This window comes from Lycium ferocissimum, unplaced genomic scaffold (genome assembly GCF_029784015.1).
Source record: "Lycium ferocissimum isolate CSIRO_LF1 unplaced genomic scaffold, AGI_CSIRO_Lferr_CH_V1 ctg4212, whole genome shotgun sequence".
NCBI lineage: Eukaryota > Viridiplantae > Streptophyta > Magnoliopsida > Solanales > Solanaceae > Lycium > Lycium ferocissimum.
Window position 1 is genome coordinate 26,348 of NW_026725605.1, and position 20,541 is coordinate 46,888.

The window sequence follows — 20,541 nt, forward strand, 5'->3', positions numbered from 1 at the left end:
CGGGCTAAGAGCTGATCCCTGATGCAACCGCTTCAGAACTGGGAAGTGCTCCAAGTCTCCTCTTACTGTCCTTACCTAGGTCTTGGATCCATCATACATGTCCTTTATCGCTATAATGTACGTCACATGTACATTTTTAGCCTCCAAGCATCTCCATAAGACCTTTCTTGGCACTTTGTTGTAAGCCTTTTCTAAGTTGATGAATACCATGTGCAAGTCCCTCTTCCGCTCCCTATATTGCTCCACCAATCTCCTTAAATTATGAATGGCTTCTGTATTACAGGGCCCCGGCATGAACTGAATTGGTTCTCTGAAATAGACACGCCTCTCCTCACCCTCATCTCCACCACCCTTTCCCACACTTTCATAGTGTAGCTTAGCAACTTGATACCTTTATAGTTGTTGCATCTTTGAATGTCGGCCTTATTCTTGTACAAAGGAATCATTGTACTCCACCTCAATTCTTTGGGTATCTTCACTGTCTTGAAAATGACATTAAACAACCCAATCAGCCACTTCAAGCCTACCCTGCCTGTACTCTTCCAAAATTCCCCAGGAATCTCGTCAGGTCCGGTCGGTCTTCCCCTGCGCATCTTACGGACAACACCCTTAACCTCCTCAACCTTTATACTCCTATAATATCAAAGTCGCAATGCCTCTCAGAGTACTGCAAATCTCCCAACACAATGTCTCTGTCCCCATTGAGTTTATGAAAGTATGACTGCAATCTCCGCCAGTAATAATATGAATAAAAAATTGCCTTATAAATTTTATGTAGATTTTATTTGTCAAAACTTTATATTCTTTTAACCGATATTCCGCGACAATGACCACATAGTTAAATGAATATTTATAATAGACCATAAAGTTGATACCAATTTGGTGTTATTGGCCTAGCGCAAAAGCCTTAACCAATTTGTTGACTCGTTTATTTGCGCTTAGATGATATAGACTAGCTGAGTCCAGAATTTTTTTAGCCTAAAAAATAATGTTTGGAACCAAACTAACCCTTTTAAAAAAAAAAGAACCAAAGTAGGTTTCACGCACAGAATCTGTGCGTGAAGGGCGTAACCAAAATCCACCAAAAACCTCCCATTTCCAGCATACTCTTCTCTTTCATTTCCTCTATTTTCACCATTTCAACACACTTTTGCACTCCCAAAAATATGTCTCAAAGTTTTAAAACTTCAAAGTTTGCTATACAATCCGATATTTGTGAATGCGGTTATTACTGTAAACTAAAAACATCAAAGACCCAAGATAATCCGGATCGCCGTTTTTGGCGTTGTAAAGTGCCCGAAGTAAGTGTTTTTACATTTTTTAGTGTTTTTTTTTCACGTTATCCACATATTTTACTTAAAAAAACTGATTTTCTTGTAATGTTTATAGGATATGGGCGGTTGCAAACACTTTCAGTGGGAAGATAGCATTCACGTGGATAAAATGGTGGCGACGAAGTTTAAAAATCCACTTTTAGATAGAAATACCGCGACTTCACGTATCTCTAAAGATACCGCTAAGTTGGACTCGTAATTTAAGCTTGTGGAAGCTGAAGAAAAAATTGAACTTTTGGAGGTCTTGCTCACCCGTTCAAAAAAAAAAACAAATTTTGCTCAAGGCTAACCTTAGAGATGCTCAACACGAGATAATAGCTTTGAAAGAAAAACTTAAATTGTGAAAGATTATTTGTGCTATCTTGTTGTTGTTTAGTATTTATATGTATTTTGTTTATTAAGTTTAATATTTCTATGGATTATATTTTTTAATAGTTGTACCTTTTCCCCTATAATATAATCCGCACCCTTTATGTACTAATTTATTTGTGTTTCTTTGTTAAATTGTCAATTAATAATAGACTTTAACAATAAAAGCAAATTAAAAACATGCCAAACTAATTCAAATTGATGACTTCATCATAAAATAAAAATACAAATTAATAGCCTTAGTCCGAAACTTAAATGACCCATAATCTAAGACAGTGAGCCTAAATAGACCCTAATCGTCATCAGAATAGAAGTCCTCAATATCGTCCTTAGAACGATATCAAGGTCTCTTAACACACATCTTTTTTCAGGAGATGTTAGTTCTCTACCAGTTGATGATGCTTGTTATTCGGCCAACTTTAGCATGACAATCTACAACGTCTTGCCAACATTCTGTTGTTTTCTTTTCTAATCCTTTGTACGGCAAACTTGCAAGTTTCTGGACTTACTCGAGGCATGGTTATTGAGTACCTTGTTGGGATTGGAGCGTAGAGATTTTCCAAGTCACGAACAAGACGTTCTGATTCGGCAAACCAATGTGACCATTCTCGGTGTAACCCGCAATAATAGTCTCGTGGATCTGAATATTTCACACTGCGAAATCATTATTAGCTCTATAAGAAAGTGAGGATTCAATTCGTCTAGTTTGAAATCACTGTTATCACTCGAAAAACTGCTATGATTTGGTTCTTTTGGAAGGAGTAAAGACCAAGCTGCGTTTCTACTACTCGACATTGAATACATTGTAGTCTAATAACAAAAGAAAGAGTTACTTATATAGTTGCAAACCCCCAAGTACCCTCGGGGGAAGGAGGGAGGTCTTTATGACCCTACTTACTTACCTTATTATAAGAAAAATATTAATCTTCATCGGACATTTTACAGTCCGAATCCCACTTGGATCTAAATTTTATGTTAGATTGTACACCATATTCTACCCTATGGTAACATATTTGCATCCGATTGTTCTCTTCGCGAAAACGATTCAGAGCAAAATTAAACTCTTGTGGAGTTCCACGAGGCATTGACATAGCACGTTTTTTTGGGCATTTAAGCCCTACTAAAGCTAACTTTTGCTCCAGTGCTTCAGCCTCCCTAACACGCCAATTTCACTCTAATCTCATTGTTTTATTATATTCTCGACTGAATCTTTTGTTAGGGTTATTTGAGTAATGAAAATCATCATCGTCTAGTTCTCATGTCCTACCCATTGCTTTAAATATGTTTGCTGGGTAAAACATGTAATAGAATCAAGATTATCAAATTGGGTGTAGAATGTCATGATAACTCATTTTAAAGTGAATACTAGTTGTTTGTCAATCATGTTATATATAGTACTGCATTTTTTGACCGTTTTATTTGAATTTAATTCATATTGCATAACATTTCAATGCGCAATATAACATGATTTGACAACACATCATGGTTGAAAATTATAACTTTTTTATAACACATAAAGGACCGATTTGACAACACATCATGCATGCCTATTTCAGCTTTTTTATGCTACCCATGCTTGATTTAACAATACATCATGCATGCCAATTTCAGATTTTTAATGACACATAAATAACCGATTTGAAAATACAATGCTGCATTATTTGACCGTTTTATTAGACATTAATTCACATTGCGCAACATTTCGATGCGCAATACAAGTGTATTTATACCCCATGCTTGATTTGATTACACGCCATGCATGTCTTTCAGCATTTTTATCACACTTTTTTTACCTTTTTATTTGAATTTAATTCATATTGCGCAACATTTCAATGCGCAATATAACATGATTTGACAACACATCATGGTTGAAAATTACGCTTTTTTTTTATCACACATAAAGGACTGATTTGACAACACATTATGCATGCCAATTTCAGCTTTTTCATGACACCCATGCTTGATTTGATAATACATCATGCATGCCAATTTCAGCTTTTTTATGACACATAAATGACCGATTTAACAATACAATGCATGAAATGACGAAAATAGTGACTATTGCGCAACATTTCAATGCGCAATTGGGGTCAATATGAATCTATTTAAGAAGAATGTTGGACGAGGTAAAAACTCATCCATTTCATAAGTTTAAGTCTATTAAGTCATTCAAAAAATAAATAAATCAAACTTCATACAAAAAATGGCTCAAGATATTCCACCAGTTAGGGTTTCACTACATTGGGATGGTATTATCATTGATGACAATAGTATAGTTCGTTACAATAAAAGACCAAAAGTTCATGTTAAATGTCCACTTGAAATGTCTTATGAATCACTAGTCACTTACATACATGAAAAATGAACATTAGTCCGTATTTAGTATGAAATCTCTATAATAGATGATATCCACAATCATTTCCCATGGTATAGTGCTTGGTATGCATTATATCAATGATGATGATTCTTTGAGGGATTATTTGAATGCGGCAGAATAATATAAACATTTAATCCCCATTAATGTTCTTGAGATGTATGTTGAAAAGATACCCCGAAAGGTCTCTCAAGAACAGTGTTACACCTCGAAAAATTTTCCTCCGCGTACAGTGAATAGACTCATGAAGGGCACGATGAATACGAGGTTTGGAATAAGCGAGAGATAGTAATTGATGGTCCTAATTAAGATTTCCAAAGACATTCGAGTTAAGGAAAGGAAGTTGTCAAGAGAAGCGAGTCATATGTTGGGTATCGGATAAGAATTTCGAGCATCGAGTTAATGATGTCCTAATGACACCTTGAGGAAGAGTTATAACGTCCCTTAGAATGGTAATGAAGTGTTGAACAAGTGTTAAGAAGGTTCCATAAGGATCGGAGATCAAACAAGTCGACGAAACAACTCTCGAAAAACTGGGCAGACCTACGGCCAGACATACTGGCCGTATAAAAAGTATGGACCGTATGTCCAACCGTAGATTCAGCCCAGAATACCATAATTCACTAGACTAGATATACGGCCATACATACGGCCCGTAGAAAACATACGGACCGTATGTTGGTCCGTATATCTTGGTCGGGGCTGAACTCATTTTATATAAGGGACCCTTTTTCATTTCCATTTCATTTCATACGTCACCCCCACACTTCAAGAAACCTCTAGAGTGTTCCAAACACTTCATCCATGAGAAATCAATAGAAATCAAAGATCATCAACAAGAAATCAAGTGAACCAAGTGAAGGAAACCCATTAAAAGTTATACAAATCAAGAAAACCCAAGAGAGATGAAATAGGGTTTTGGGTGAAAAGGTGTAATATCATCTAAGGACTATTCCTCCATCATCTAAGGTAAGTTTCATGACCTTTTCATGTTATTTGAAGTATTTGTAGGTTGCAACACATGGATTGTGGAAGAGTATAGGAAATGGGTCACAAATATGAGGATAGTGTCATTATTGAATAGTAGTTGGAATGAATCATGAAAATGATTACGTTGAGATTATAAATGTGTTATAAATGACGTTTAGAGCATGAAACGAGTATTATATGTGAAAGTACGCGATAATAGATTTTAGTCATGAATATGGAGGATTGAAGTAAAGTTATGAAATGCGAATCATGTGAATGGATGACGATTGTTGTTAGTGATATTGTGATGGTTGTTATGAATGTTGGGAGTTGATATGGAATATGGAGGAAAGTAGTATAAACAAAGGAAATGGTGCCCAAATTTCTATAACTTTAGTAAGTATGTTTTCACGATGATATAGCTAATGTCGATACGAATTCTCTTGAAGGTATAAACAAGTGCATTAAAGAAGAACGAGCAAGCGATAGAATAGTTAAACGACAAAGGTATGTGAGGATAATCCTTTCCTTCTAAGGCATGAGTCCTATGGCATGAATTTCCTCCTTTATTTCGAATGTTCTATCTTCAAGAAGGCTACGAGCCATTGTTCACGAATAGCCATACGAGATAAGAGATATGCTACGATTACGATTATGATAATGATAAGCTTAAGCCTAGAGATGCTATAGTCTATGATATGATGCTCCCTAAAAGCTAATGACGTTATGTATAATCTATTGATGTTGATCATTGTACACACTCACCTTATGCCTGTTCCTTCAAGGTGAGGCAGCCTACTTATGAATGTTCCATAATGAAGTCGGGGGTCCACGACCTTACGTCACCTCGATACAACTATACTTACTTCTAAGTTCTAATGTATGAATTGATGATATAAGTATAATGATAATGAATTGTGATGGACGCTATGACGTGTTTATTAAACGAATGATAGTGATGAATCTATGATGATATATGGTGTATGATGACAAATGCATGATGTATGATGACGATGTGATTCCACCGCGCCTAGATGGCTGGGCATGTCACCGCTAAGGCGGGCCGCATACGATTCCATTCTAGATGGTCGGGCATAGCCTAAAGCCGGGCATGACACCACTAGTGGGCGGCATGACACCACTGGTGGGCGGCATGACGGTTACCGGACGCGGGTTAACGACATGATGATGTATGATTGATGTGACGATACATGTATGGCATGATGATGTATATGTGATATGATAAGGCATACGCTATGATAATGTACATGATGTGCTTATGTATGATGAATGTATATGAAATGTATCTATAATTACAAGAGTACACAGGTTGTATCTCCATCTCATGACTTATGATATTCTTATTATGCTTATTTCATTCCTCTTCACATACTCGCACAATGTTCGTACCGACGTCCGTTTTCTTTGGACGCCGTGTTCATGCCCACGGGTGTAGGCAAGGAGACGGTGCCGATCTATAGGAGCTAGTAGTCGACTTGTGAGCACTCCATTGTCCGGAGGTGCCATTGATTATTCTTTTGGTACATATATGTATATACTCATGATTGGGCACGACGGGGTCCTGTCCCATCCATATGTCTAGTATCCCAGTAGAGGCTCGTAGATACGCATGTGTGGGTGGTATGGTCCCGTGGTTTACATGTATACGTATGTGCGTGTATATATATATATATATATATATATATATATATATATATATATATATATATATTATTTTGATAGCCGAAGGGCTTACGTTTATATAAGTAAATATGTTGCAAATGATGATAGTTTTATATGATTATGAGCATATAGTATGAATGAGAGCAGATAAGTAACAGCATGAGCGGTGTTCGGTGGTTAGCCCCGGATACCCATCATGGCCCGTAGTTCGGGTCGTGACAAACAGCCCAGTCAAGTTAATACTTATGGAGATATTAGTTCTTACGGGAGCATTTTGAGTAGCCAGGTGCCTATGGAAAATCTAACCCAACAATTTAATCAAACTTGGTAAATATGCATTCTTATATTATTATTTTGTGTAGTAGCACGCGTTTATTGTATGTATTGGTAAATAACCATTTTTAAATCTTTGTAGGGGTTATAGACCTGATACGAGTAATATTGGGCAATCATATCAATTTAGTGGAGCAGCTCATTATTATCAAAACTCTCAGTTCAGTGGAGCTGATTATTATAATAATTCTCAATTCGGTGCGGTGATTATTATCAAAACTACGCCTGGTACCAATCGTGGATGTTGAGCGATCCTTTCGCTTGGTGGAGTTGATCATTCTCCACACCATGCTCGTTCTCAATATGTGTAGGTTCATCACTTTGATGGTGAATAATTAATATATACACATATATATATATATATATATATATATATATATATATATATATATATATATATATATATATATATACACATATATATATATATATATATATATATATATATGAAATTTAACATATGCTTTTTATCGTGTAGGAGGAGGCCTTTCTTAAAAATCATGAACTTGGTGTGTAGGGTGGTGGCCGAATATGGCTCCCTTTGTGCAGCAAAGAATGAATTGATTTTATGTGGTATTTTGGTTGTTGTTGCTATGATTTCTATGATGAAAATGAGAGTTTAATGATTCAAGTTGATGTTGTAATGGTTACGGGTTGTTTTGGAAGTTAACGTGGTTTTAATATAATTTTTATATTTATGGAAATGACATTGTTAACGGATGGATTGTTGGTGTAGTTCATGAATTTGGGAGAGAGGAATGTGTTGGTGTTGTTGTTCTCGGGTTTGGGGGTGGTTTCGGGTGAAGTGGTACATTGGTTGGGTTGTTTGAAATATTGTGGGAATTGTTTAAAGTGTTCTTGAGTATTGTTTGAATGATTTCGGATTAATAATTGAACTAGTGAGCATTGGTGTTCGTTTGATTATATGTAATTGAATTGAACATAATTGGAATGTTGTCGGAATATGTGGAGAAGAGGTATTAGCGTTATAATGCATTTTGAATTGATTATTGATGTTGTTAGTGTGGTTGTTGGTATTGTAGTTGATGATTTGGCCGAGTTGAATTGTCGGGGATGTTGAATTTATAGGGAAATCCGCCCAAATTTCGTAGAATTAAGTGCTAGTTTGGAATTGAAGTCCTAAATGCCTATAGCTAATGTTTGGTATCGATGATGTTGTTGTAGATCTTGGGAGTCCGAGATGTAGGTTTGGATTAGCTTTGAGAGCGCATTTACGAGGTATGTAAAGCCTAACCTTTCTTCTTTTGGCATGTCTTAGTTGTAAATAGGCTATGACACGAGCCTCGAGAAAACTCCACTCTTATGATCCGAGCATGTCTACGATATTTATTCACCTCTTAACGTCGGCATTCTTAATGTAGTAACATTATGGTCCCTATGTCTTTGGTAAGATTGGATTCCAAATATTGCATAAAGATTTTGTCGTCAAAAGATTCTACGTCTAATAATGGCCGTAACTTTCGTAGACAGAACCGGATCGCCTCGATATGCTCGTAGGAGGTTCTGTAGCGTATAATGACTATACCTTCCATAGGCGGGCTCGGATGGGGTTGACGCTCGTCCGTGGGTCCTGCGACTTTCCTTTGTATAGCTCCAACGACTTTGTGACAGAACTTAATATAACTATCACCCGACCCCCGAGTGTTGATTACTTACTTATTTATTAAGTCTGTAATGATGATTTTTATGCATATGGTTACTCACGACTCTGCTCGTGCATCCTGTTGTATCTTTCGCCGAGTCCCGGGCCGGTTATGTCGTCGTGCGCACTATGCTATATTCCGGAGTATGATGTGTTCCGGTTCACCGAGCTCCTCATTGTAGGACGGTTCGATGTGTGTGTGTGTGTGTGTGTGTATGTTTGGTATTATGATGTGCTATGGCATTATGATGTGTTATGGGATATGTCGGGTTTCGAAGATATGAAATCTTCTGGAGTATGATGTGTTATGGCGCTAATGACGGGTGGGCGACCATATTCCCTGAGCCCTATGCATGATTTGTGTTTTAAAAGTAAACATTTTGGTATTTTGGATATTGTACTTATTTTCTATACTTCGTTTTGATTATGATTCGTTTCTTTGTATTCCTTGCTTTGCATACTCGCACATATTAAATCGACCCCTTTGAAATGTGTGTGTGTGTTGTGTGCCCGTTGTACATACGTCCATTTCGGTGATCCACCAGCCTAGGACACCTATTCTGCTGTTTGGAGTGCTCCCTTTGTTCCGGAGCCTATATTTTGGTACATATTCTTCCGTTGTATATGCATATGCTTATTCAGGGGTACGGCGGGACCTTGTCCCGTCATATGATTCTGTTGTGACTCTTAGAGGTCTGTAAACATATATGTGGGTTGTGTATAGTTCTGTTCAGATGTGTTTGTATGATTTGTGTTCTTGGGCGATCCCGTTCGCCGTGGCAGCCTTGTCGGCTTGCGGTTGTACATGCTTTGAGACGTTGTGCTTTATGATAGCCTTGCTGGCTTTTGTGATATATATATATATATATATATCTGTACATCTGACAGTTTGGGGCGACGCCTGATCTTTGTATGTGTATCTGTTATTTGTATGCCGATTCAGGTTATGGGTGTGTGCGAGTGTCCAGTTAGGGCACTAGTCATGGCCTACGGGGTTGGGTCGTGACAGGGGGGAAAGAAGATTTCACGCATTGATTCTGTGCGTGAAGCCTACTTTGATTTTTTTTTTTTAAAAGGATTAGTTTAGTTCTTAACGATATTTTTTAGGTTAGCAAAGTTCCGCACTCAGACTAGCTAGCTATCTTTGATTTGACTGATCGGACATTCAGGCTAAATTTGTGCTTAATGAAGGAATATTTTGTCTTCCCTACTACGTTTCTTTATTATTTAATAATAACTGGCAGTTGGCATTACATTTGACGCTTTCATGTAGTATGGTTAGATTAAAATAAGTTGATTAATAAATAAGTTATTGTTCAATTTATCGAAAATTTACCTAAGATGAATTGGGTATGTGTTACATACTTAACAATTGCAAATTTTGAACTCATATAGTTACTTGCTATTTCCCAACTCCGGGCATAGCGGGAATTTAATGCATCGAGCAGTCCTTTTTATAGTTACTTGCTTCAAACTTTCCAACCGCAAAAAAAACTAATTATACGTGAGATGCACATATAAACATAAATTAAAGTGCTTTTAAGATATGATTTCTTAAAAATATATTAGTATGTTGTGTTCTAATATTTTGTATTAAAATTTTAAAAAGGCATTAAGAAGAATAACTCTTTGAGAATCCAAGCTTATAATATCAACATACTTTGTGATAATTGAATATTTTTTGGAAAAAACACACACGAAATAATCTCCTTTTCAAAGGAATAAATAATTATTACTTCATTTTTTATGTTCAAAAGACAAGATAAGAAAGAAAAGGAAAAGGACGGGGTGTGACAAGGATGGTGATAAAGTGACAACTGATGTTGGGGTATAAAAAGGGAAAGTTCCCAGAGGTTACGTTTTGTCCCCAACGGACATTTGGAGCTCGTTTGGCTTAGTTTATAAGTTGCTGAAAACAGTTTATTTTAAGTTTTTTTGAGTGTTTGGCTGGTTAGTTTATAAGTCATTTTGTACCTAAAATAAAACCAAAAAAATAAGGGGCTTTTTTAGCTTTGCTTAAAAAAATCAGCTTATAAATTCGAAACAGCTTATAAACAAAAAAAAAAAAAAAAAGTTGGAGCCAAATGGGCCCTTGATCATTTCGTTACATCACAGACTTGGATCAACTATGGGCAGCCTCAGGGGTAATTTGTGCGGCGCCCAAAATGAGTCCATTTGAGCTGTGATCTATGCAAATATTCCTTTCGAGGTAAAATCTAGATTTTAATTTATTTTTAATAGTTGCGTAAATATAGTTCATGAAATTATTTTTCTTGATTATCTTAGGTTGGTCGAAGTGCATAAATATATGTTTCTGAGGCCGCCAATTACTTTATAGCTGAAGTTATATTTTGAAAGTTTAGCTATTTCAAAAATAATTTCAAACATATGCAATTGAAGTTGAAAATTCGCGTCTTACTTAGGACATTTTCATCTAAAATGTGGCCTTATCTGAACCCTCAATGTTTAAAAAATTATAAGTTTTCAGACAATTTTATTACATTGCTTTATAAAATTTTCAATTGGTTCAAAAAGAATCGTTAGACATAGTCTAAAAATTCTATAAGATACACGAAAAGTAAAAAGAAAATTATTACTCCATTACACAATTGTTGAAATGGGTTACCTAGCAATTTTTTTTTTGGTCCATTTGTAAAATATCTACCGCCTAACCCCTCAAATTAGGGCGGGCTATATGCTACTTTGTGCCATTCCTAATAATCTGTCCATGAGGTTAATTTTCGTCGAGAAATTTAACCAAATCCCATCTTTAAGACCTGCGTGTTAAATCCGTGTATCGAAAGTCAAGTTAATTTCTTCTTTTATCATTGGTCATAACAAAGTCCTCAATGGTGAACATGGGAATGACATTTTTTATGGTAATTAGCAGAAAGGACTTTTGAGCACAGTTGACATGTCGACGGCAAAAACGCGTAAACCTTTGAGTTTAGGCTAAGACACTACACGTGGCGTAATTTTTCTCCTTGATGACTTGTTTTTTGGACATGAATCAATAGTCTTTATTGGGGAAAAAATAAAAAAATCTTGAACTTACTAATCAACGTTACAATGAAAGAAAAAGACTGGAAAAGGGAACCGAAAAGAAAACGTTACAATTAGGGCTCGTTTGGTACGATGGATAGAGAAAAATAATCCTGGGATAAAAATTAGTGCCGCCTTATCCCACGTTTGGTTGGAAAAAAATTCGGGATAACTAATCCCGGGATTAGTTATCTAGGTATTAGAGTGTTTTTTTATCCCACCTTGAGGGTGGAATAACTAATCCCGGGATAACTTATCCTGGATTTAGTTATCTCGGGAAAAGTTGTTTCCAACCAAACGACCCCTTAGTGTCGTGCTTAAAAATACAAATGCACCTATCCAACGTCACTTGAAATTTTATTATACACCGAGTTAGAGTTAAAGTGTTATATATTAAGGGAGTAAAAGTTTTTCATTACTAGGTCACTTAATTGGTAATTGCAGATAAATTTTTATATTTAGTAATTGTTTATTGATAATTCAAAATAAATAGTAATGTATTATGGCCATGCATTTAAAGATTTAAGTTGTATATCCTCAATCGCGTCAATGTAAAATATTTTACATTATCAATATAGTTTAACATGTAATAATATGTTATTTTTTATCAATTAATACTTATTATAGATATTTACCTTACTTTATAAGTGAGTGATTGTGAAAAATACTACTCCCTTTGTTTTAGTAGCCGTTTGACCACAAAAATTATTCACTTTTTTCCGAATTTTTTTTTCACTTTTTTTACTTTTGGGCGTTTGGCCATTAATATTCGGAATACAACTTGAAGTTGTATTCCGGAATACCAAAAATAAGAAAAACTTGTTTTTCAAAATTTTTTTCACTTTTTTACACTTGAACTACAATTTCAAAAACTATGAGCAAACACAACTCTAACTTCAAAAAATTCCATAAAAAGAGAATTTATTTTTGATATTTATGACCAAACAGCACCTTAATTTATGTGGATCTATTTTCACGTAAATTGAAATAGAGGGAGCATCACATACATAGCTTTGTACTTTACAAATAAAAATATTTATATATATAAATATCTATTAGACACCGCTGACGACTAGAGAAAAAACAATCGACCTGTCAAAATTGATCAAATATCACGGAGTGCGTACACAGTCAGAGATCAATCTTACATTTTCTTTTTCTCCAAAGTGCAACTGTTTAAGGCAAAATTTCAGAATTTTTGTTCTAGAAGAAAGAGGCATAAGGTTTTCATGATCTTGCATTGACTAAAATTTTTCTGGTTTTCTTCAACTCCCCTAGGTGTGTACTGTGTATACAGATCTAAATTGGAATAGAATATTTGCATAGAGCATAAAGATCTGGTCCCATACTTAAATCTAGGATATACTAAATTAAAAAGGTACTGCTCCCCTCGTTCTCTCTCAACTTTTGAGCACTGCTTATAGATATAGATTAAAAAACTTTCTTGGATCACTATATATCTCCCCATTCATTTAATTCTCTTACAACCAAGATTGGATCATAACAGACACTTCAAATTAATTCTCGTTCGTGGGTGTAAGATTTCAGATCTCCTTCCTCTTAACTTTCTTGATTTTTCTTACATAAGTTTTTGCTAAGCTTTCATGTTTTCTTGTGCACGGATTTTCCAACTTCTTGCGTGCGTTCAACTTTGTTTTTCTGTTTTGAGTAAAGATAGTTCATATTGCCCATCCCATCTAACTTTGGATCCAAATACAGTTTGTTTGGTTTGTGCTCAACTTTGTTTGCTTTTGGAGTTATGGCTTTGTGTTTTAGGGGTTGATTTGTCAGGTGGTCACTCAACCAGTACTTATTATCTCAGAAAGTCACCTTCGAGAATAATAACTATTTGTTGAGTGACCATCGGAGTATTCAACTCTATGTTTTAGTATACCTTTTGTGGGTTTAATGTTTTTGATGTGGACTATATGGTTGAGGGTGTAATGTGCTTTTTTTTTAATGTTTGGATAAGCAGGCGAAAATGGCTCAGATTCAACTTCATGGAACTCTCCATGTCACGATCTACGAGGTCGATAGTTTGCAGAGTCATGGGGGTGGTGGAAACTTCTTCAGCAAGGTAGATATACGTATAAATATATATGATCTATGTTCTTGATCGACTTGGATTGTGTTCATTTTCAATTTTTGTTTTCCCTTATGCTTTGCCTGAATTGAGTGTGAATATAGAAGATTGGATCACATGTTTTTAAAATAGTACTCCCCCAGTTCCCTTTTACCGGCCCTCTATTGACTTGACACTCCGTTTAAAAAATCATTGTTTAATTGTTTATTTTACCAAATTACCCATATTAATTTGCTTTAAATTTGACTACTAGTTCTCTATACAACAACACAACAACAACATACCTAGTGTAATCCCACAAGTGGGGTATGGAGAGGGTAGAGTGTACGCAGATCTTACCTCTACCTTGAGAGTTAGAGAAGCTGACTAGTTCTCTATACAGTTAAGGGTAATACAATCCCACAAGTGGGGTCTGGGGAAGGGTAAGATGTCCTACCTTTGTGGGGTAGAGAAGTTGTTTCCGATAGACCCTCCGCTCAGGAAAGTGTTCTCAAAACAGGTTTGAAGTTAAGGGTAATATTGGACAAAAAATTATAAATCTCTCTTTGATTTGCTAAAATGGACGATTAAAAGGGAAAAGTTATTTTTAGTATAAGGGACTAGTAAAAGGGGTCAAAGGGAGTTGTTTGAATGGATAACACTCGTAGACCCCTATTGCAGCGCAGGGTGGATAGTTTCCATGTTGATTCTCAATTGAGCTGAATATAAGTTATGGCTGTACCATGAAGCTTATGAAGAGTGCTACTTTTCTTAGCTGCTAAGTTATAGTGAGATTTTTACACTAGATCTAGGCTTAAGTAGGTTCCTTGTGATTACACCTAAGCCTTTTCTCAGAACATCATAAAGCCGTGATGGACTATGCAACACGGTCAGTTGGATAAAGGAGTCCTTGGTTAAAAAATATGATTTAGTTACAAGGTTTTGGCGATTTCCTGAGGTTAAATAGGCTAGTATAAGGTATTTATTGGTTACGGCCATCTTTTTAAAATGGATTTAGTTGATTCTCGACTCTTCTTTCAAGTATCAACATATGGAATGTATACTTTGGGATGAATCTAATTCTGTAAATCCCTCAAAGTCGACAGCAGCGCGCACATAGGTTGAAGCGTATGAGCAAAGCATAGTTTCATGATAAAGAATTACAGATAGAATCCTGCAGTTTGACCATGTGAAAAACCTAAGGTTAAAGCTGCTAGAGACATGTACCAATGCCCTATGTACTTTATAGTTTCTTTTACCTGGTAATACATGTAATAGCTTTCTTGTGCTAATTAATCTCAATCATTCTCCTGTTGGATAAGTGAAGCTGTTGTACATATAAAACCTGTTATTTAAGTGGGAGCAGTAGAGGGCTGGGCCCCATACAGCCCGAGTTCAATGTTAGACTATAGTCCCATATTTGGGCACCTCATATTTTCAGCTAAAAATCTGGACTTCTGAATCTTTTCCGGAAGTGACATTAAATGATTTTTGGTGTTATAAATCTGTGACTTTAGAGAATCTGTTAATAGAACAATAGAACATAGACAACTTTCTCTTAAATGAGGTAGATGTTTAAGAACGCCCTTTTAGATACAAGGATTTATTGGAATTCTAATACCGGACTAGAATAGGATTCTTCCTGAGGAAATGATTGCCCCTTTTATGACAGATTTGATTTTGAAATCTCATATTGCAGATAAAGCAACATGTTGAGGAGACAATTGGTATTGGAGCTGGGACTCCTAAAATTTATGCTACAGTTGATTTGGAAAAGGCTAGGGTTGGGAGAACCAGAATGATTGAAAATGAACCAAACAATCCGAGGTGGTATGAGTCTTTTCACATTTACTGTGCACATATGGCTTCAAATGTTATATTCACTGTCAAAGATGACAATCCCATTGGTGCAACCTTAATTGGAAGAGCTTATATTCCGGTTGATGAACTTTTGGAAGGGGAGGAGATTGATAAATGGGTTGAGTTACTGGATAAAGAAATGAATCCTATATCACAAGGTTCTAAAATCCACGTTAAGCTACAGTTTTTTGATGTCACTCGAGATAAAAACTGGGAACGTGGAATTAGAAGCTCTAGATATCCTGGTGTCCCTTACACTTTCTTTCCACAGAGACAAGGTTGTCGGGTTTCCTTGTATCAAGATGCGCATGTTCCAGACAATTTTATTCCTAAAATTCCTCTTGCTGGCGGAAAGTTTTATGAGCCCCACAGATGTTGGGAAGATATCTTTGATGCTATTACTAATGCAAAGCACTTGATTTACATTACTGGCTGGTCAGTGCATACTGAAATAACCTTGGTGAGGGACTCGAGGAGGCAGAAACCTGGAGGAGACATCACACTCGGGGAGCTGCTCAAGAAGAAGGCAAGTGAAGGTGTTAAAGTTCTTATGCTTGTTTGGGATGATAGAACGTCTGTGGGTTTGCTGAAGAAGGATGGTCTGATGGCCACTCATGATCAAGAAACTGAACAGTACTTTCAAGGTACTGATGTACACTGTGTCCTCTGCCCTCGTAATCCTGATAATGGTGGAAGCATTGTTCAAGATTTACAAATCTCTACCATGTTTACTCATCACCAGAAAATCGTAGCAGTGGACAGTGCGCAGCCCAGTGGAGAGTCGGAACAGAGGAGAATTGTGAGCTTTGTGGGTGGTATTGATCTTTGCGATGGGAGATATGATACACCTTTCCATTCACTTTTTAGGACATTGGACACTGCACACCATGATGATTTCCACCAACCTAATTACCCTGATGGCTCAATTACCAAAGGTGGACCAAGGGAGCCTTGGCATGACATTCACTCTCGGCTTGAAGGCCCAATCGCATGGGACGTTCTGTTTAATTTTGAGCAGAGGTGGAGAAAGCAGGGCGGAAAGGATATTCTTGTGAACTTTAGAGAGCTTGATGATATTATCATTCCACCATCTCCGGTGATGTACCCTGATGATCCTGAAACATGGAATGTTCAGTTATTCAGATCGATTGATGGCGGGGCTGCTTTTGGCTTTCCCGACAAACCTGAAGATGCAGCAAAAGCTGGTCTTGTCAGTGGGAAGGATAACATAATCGACAGAAGCATCCAAGATGCTTATATTCATGCTATTCGTCGAGCAAAGAATTTTATTTACATTGAAAATCAGTATTTTCTTGGAAGCTGTTATGACTGGCAATGTGATGACGTCAAAGTAGAGGACATAGGTGCTTTGCATGTCATCCCAAAGGAACTTGCATTGAAGATCTGCAGTAAGATTGAAGCTGGGGAAAGGTTTACCGTTTATGTTATTGTCCCAATGTGGCCAGAAGGAATCCCCGAGAGCGCTTCAGTACAAGCAATATTAGATTGGCAGAAAAGGACAATGGAGATGATGTATAAGCACATTGTTCAAGCCATGAATGCTAAAGGTATTGAGGAGGATCCCAGGAATTATTTGACATTTTTCTGCATTGGTAACCGGGAGATGAAGAAGAGCGGAGAATATGAACCGTCTGAGACCCCAGAGCCTGATTCTAATTACATGCGAGCTCAGGAGGCTCGTCGCTTCATGATCTATGTCCATTCCAAGATGATGATCGGTAAGTACTGGTTTACTATTATAGTTCCATCTTATTATTGGCCTTCTGATAAAGATGAAATCTAGAGTTTTCTTAAACATAAAATTCTGGGTTTTAAGTTTTTAAATGACTGAAGGCATTGAATTTGGTAATACTTCAATTTTTTTAGTTTTGTTAATATTATGAAATCAAAACTTTTGAGAGTTTATGAATTGAATATATGGGAAGGAGGGTTTCTCAGTGTTGAAAATGTGTCGGCGGATTCCAAGTGAAAACGGTTACAGATTACTTTCATGGCTTATACCAAAAGCATTTTCATGCAAAGTACTGCATAGATGTTATACTAGCTCATAAATGTACTCATACGAAACTTTATTTTTGAGCAGTGGATGACGAGTACATCATAGTTGGATCCGCAAACATAAACCAGAGATCAATGGATGGTGCTAGAGATTCTGAAATAGCCATGGGAGCCTACCAGCCTCATCATTTGGCCACAGCGGAACCAGCTAGGGGTCAAGTTCATGGTTTCAGAATGGCATTGTGGTACGAGCACCTTGGTATGCTTGATGAGACCTTTCTACATCCAGAAAGTGAGGAATGTGTGACGAAGGTGAATAAAATAGCTGATAAATACTGGGATCTTTATTCAAGTGAGAGTCTGGAAAGAGATCTGCCAGGTCACCTGCTTCGCTACCCCGTTGGAGTGACCAGTGAAGGGGATGTCACGGAGCTACCAGGCCATGAGTTTTTCCCCGACACCAAGGCCCCAGTTCTTGGTACTAAATCGGACTACCTTCCTCCTATCCTCACTACATAAGTGGGTAACTCTCGTGTTAGCTTGTTGTGGCGAAGAGTTAACAAACTCGTGAGTTACTTGAAAGGTGCAGTTTGTTGTGGAATAATACTTTATAGTTCTTGTTTTTTTTTTTCAGATTTCTGTTGGGCATTTTGTTGGACAGTAACATGACTTTGTATGAGGTTCTTTTTATTGACTGCAGTCTTTGTTGTAGTTCTTTATGTTTTACAGGCGTGTTTTGGAATGGTCATAGAAGTAGATTTGCAATCTTGGAAATTAGCCCTGTAATACTTTCCGTCTCGACTCTTTATCCCATCTTAATCTTTGTTACGTCATTTTAACTGGAAATTTCATGCACGAATCAATTATGTACTCGCTGATCACCTAATCTAAAGTACGTAAGACTTTAAAGGGATTGCTGTGTGATCTTAGTCCTCACACGAGTCATGTACGAGTTGGAGATATTTGATGTGATCTGGCTCAACCATTTGTTCAATTTGGTCGGTTTAGTCTCTTTACTGGGCTTCCGGAACCAAAATGCCCCCAAAAAACATATTTTGAACCAAAATACCCCAACAAAAAAAAAATGTTATCAAACTACCTTTAGCACAGTAATTTACTGCGCTAAAGCAGATTGTGAGGACGGCTCCGATTAATTGCTATATAGCGATAATTGTTAACCCTTCTTCCATTACACTTTTTAATGTACTTTGATCATAGAGTAATCATGTTTTAGGACCCCGAAACTTCAATATTTTATATAGAACCCTACTTATTTTTGTGCGATTAATAAGGTAGGATCAATACATCAAGGATACACAAAAGTTCGGATGGCCGTTTTAGTGGTTGAAAAGTGCTCGAACGCCATTTTCGTTTGAAGGCTCGGTGACATTAGCTTGAAGTTCTTTACGAATACTTAAACTTGTTCATTAATAATTAATCAAAAGTTAGTCAAAATGGCAAGATTCATACAAAAAAAAAAAAAAAAAAACTTAATTAAATTGCATCATTCATAACCTTGAGAAGATGAAAATACTTAAACTAGTTCATTAATAAGAAACCCAAACTTTTAAAATACAATCATCAAAGTAAGAAAAAAACTTAAAAAACATTCATCAATTAATGCCCTTGAGTTGATCTTCCGCCACCACCGCGAGACGTGCCACCACCGCTGAGGTACTTCCACCACGAAAGTTTCCTCCACCATGAGAGGTACTTCAACGCGAGATGTAGTTTGACCACCATGCCGTAAGGGACACTTGTGCTTATCATGATCAACATAATTGCAAAATGAGCATTTTCGAGTGTATCTCCCCGGTGGAACATCCATTTCATTATGAATACGCGAGTATGCATTCTTTCTGAATTTACGGATAAATGCTTTATTTGTAACCATTGAAAATGATCCGGTGGCCAATAACTCTCATTACCAAGTAGGTAGAACCTTCCAAAGATACATTCTTGCATAATTTTCAACCGTATATTCCTCGGCCCATGTATACGGGGAGGCGTTATTTCCCATTGCGATAAAACATCAAGGTGAGAACATAGGATGCGATATGATTGCCACTTTGCCGTATGTGCATGTTCTTGGAATCTCACAAATTGTGTGGACGTTACCTCCTTTACCTTGGTGCACACTTGTTGTGAGTTCAAATATGCGCCTCTCGGCAGAGTTGTACTCCATCCGATCATGTTTCGAGCCTTATATTTGTGGTACTCGAACAGTTTACGGTTTTGGCATCCATCTTAGACCTCGTTGCATGTGCTTTGGCCTCTTTTGATCTACCGACGAACCGCTCCACAACCCGCTTAAATGTCATTCTCACCATTGCGGTGACGGGTAGTCGCCGTGCAAATTTCAACAAGCCATTAAATGACTCGTAGCCGTTTGTTGTCAAGATACCCCATCGCCTACCTTCATCCCGGTGTAATGTCCATTTGTCTTTATCAATTGCATTCAACCGGGGAAGGCTTCCTCATTCGCCCGCCTAATAATGTCCATCGCAGTTAAACTTCTTCTCCGATTTCACAGTGCACCGCCCACATCCAATTGCAAAGTTCAGATTCGATACGCTTTTGGAAGTTTTGCCTTCAAATGCCTTAAACAATAACGATGGTAGGCAAAGTGGTGGCCGCCACCCCCGCAAATTGAATATCGAATATGCTAGCATGTCCGTTGATATCACACATATTCCCACGCGATCCTTAATAACTTAAGTAGTCCAAAAACATACCCCACATACTAATTGTTATATCTCGCATTTTGCACGTCGGAATATTTTAAGTTAATTGTGACAAGTTGAAGACAAGGCTATTTCCTTCCGGCTTCGTT

General features: G+C 37.0%; 1 protein-coding gene across 5 annotated transcripts; it reads left to right on the plus strand.

The window, feature by feature from the left end:
• The first annotated feature begins 12,828 nt into the window (after nucleotides 1–12,828).
• LOC132044347 (phospholipase D alpha 1) lies at nucleotides 12,829–18,407 on the plus strand. Of its 5 annotated transcripts, none has more exons than XM_059434836.1 (4): nucleotides 12,829–13,145; nucleotides 13,743–13,844; nucleotides 15,529–17,428; nucleotides 17,794–18,407. In XM_059434836.1, exons 2-4 carry the CDS (start codon nucleotides 13,749–13,751, stop codon nucleotides 18,225–18,227), a joined length of 2,430 nt encoding a protein of 809 aa, XP_059290819.1. In that variant the 5' UTR covers nucleotides 12,829–13,145; nucleotides 13,743–13,748; the 3' UTR covers nucleotides 18,228–18,407. The 5 variants fall into 5 exon arrangements, with proteins under 5 accessions (XP_059290819.1, XP_059290822.1, XP_059290825.1 ...); XM_059434839.1 differs by having other exon boundaries at nucleotides 12,829–13,045; XM_059434842.1 differs by having other exon boundaries at nucleotides 12,843–12,990.
• Nucleotides 18,408–20,541: the final 2,134 nt, after the last annotated feature.

Excerpts from the sequence above, each read along its gene's own strand:
- LOC132044347 (XM_059434836.1), top strand. The coding sequence starts at position 13,749 with ATGGCTCAGATTCAACTTCATGGAACTCTCCATGTCACGATCTACGAG. Across the intron at positions 13,845-15,528 it reads GTGGAAACTTCTTCAGCAAG|ATAAAGCAACATGTTGAGGA; the intron begins GTAGATATACGT and ends CTCATATTGCAG. Across the intron at positions 17,429-17,793 it reads CCATTCCAAGATGATGATCG|TGGATGACGAGTACATCATA; the intron begins GTAAGTACTGGT and ends ATTTTTGAGCAG.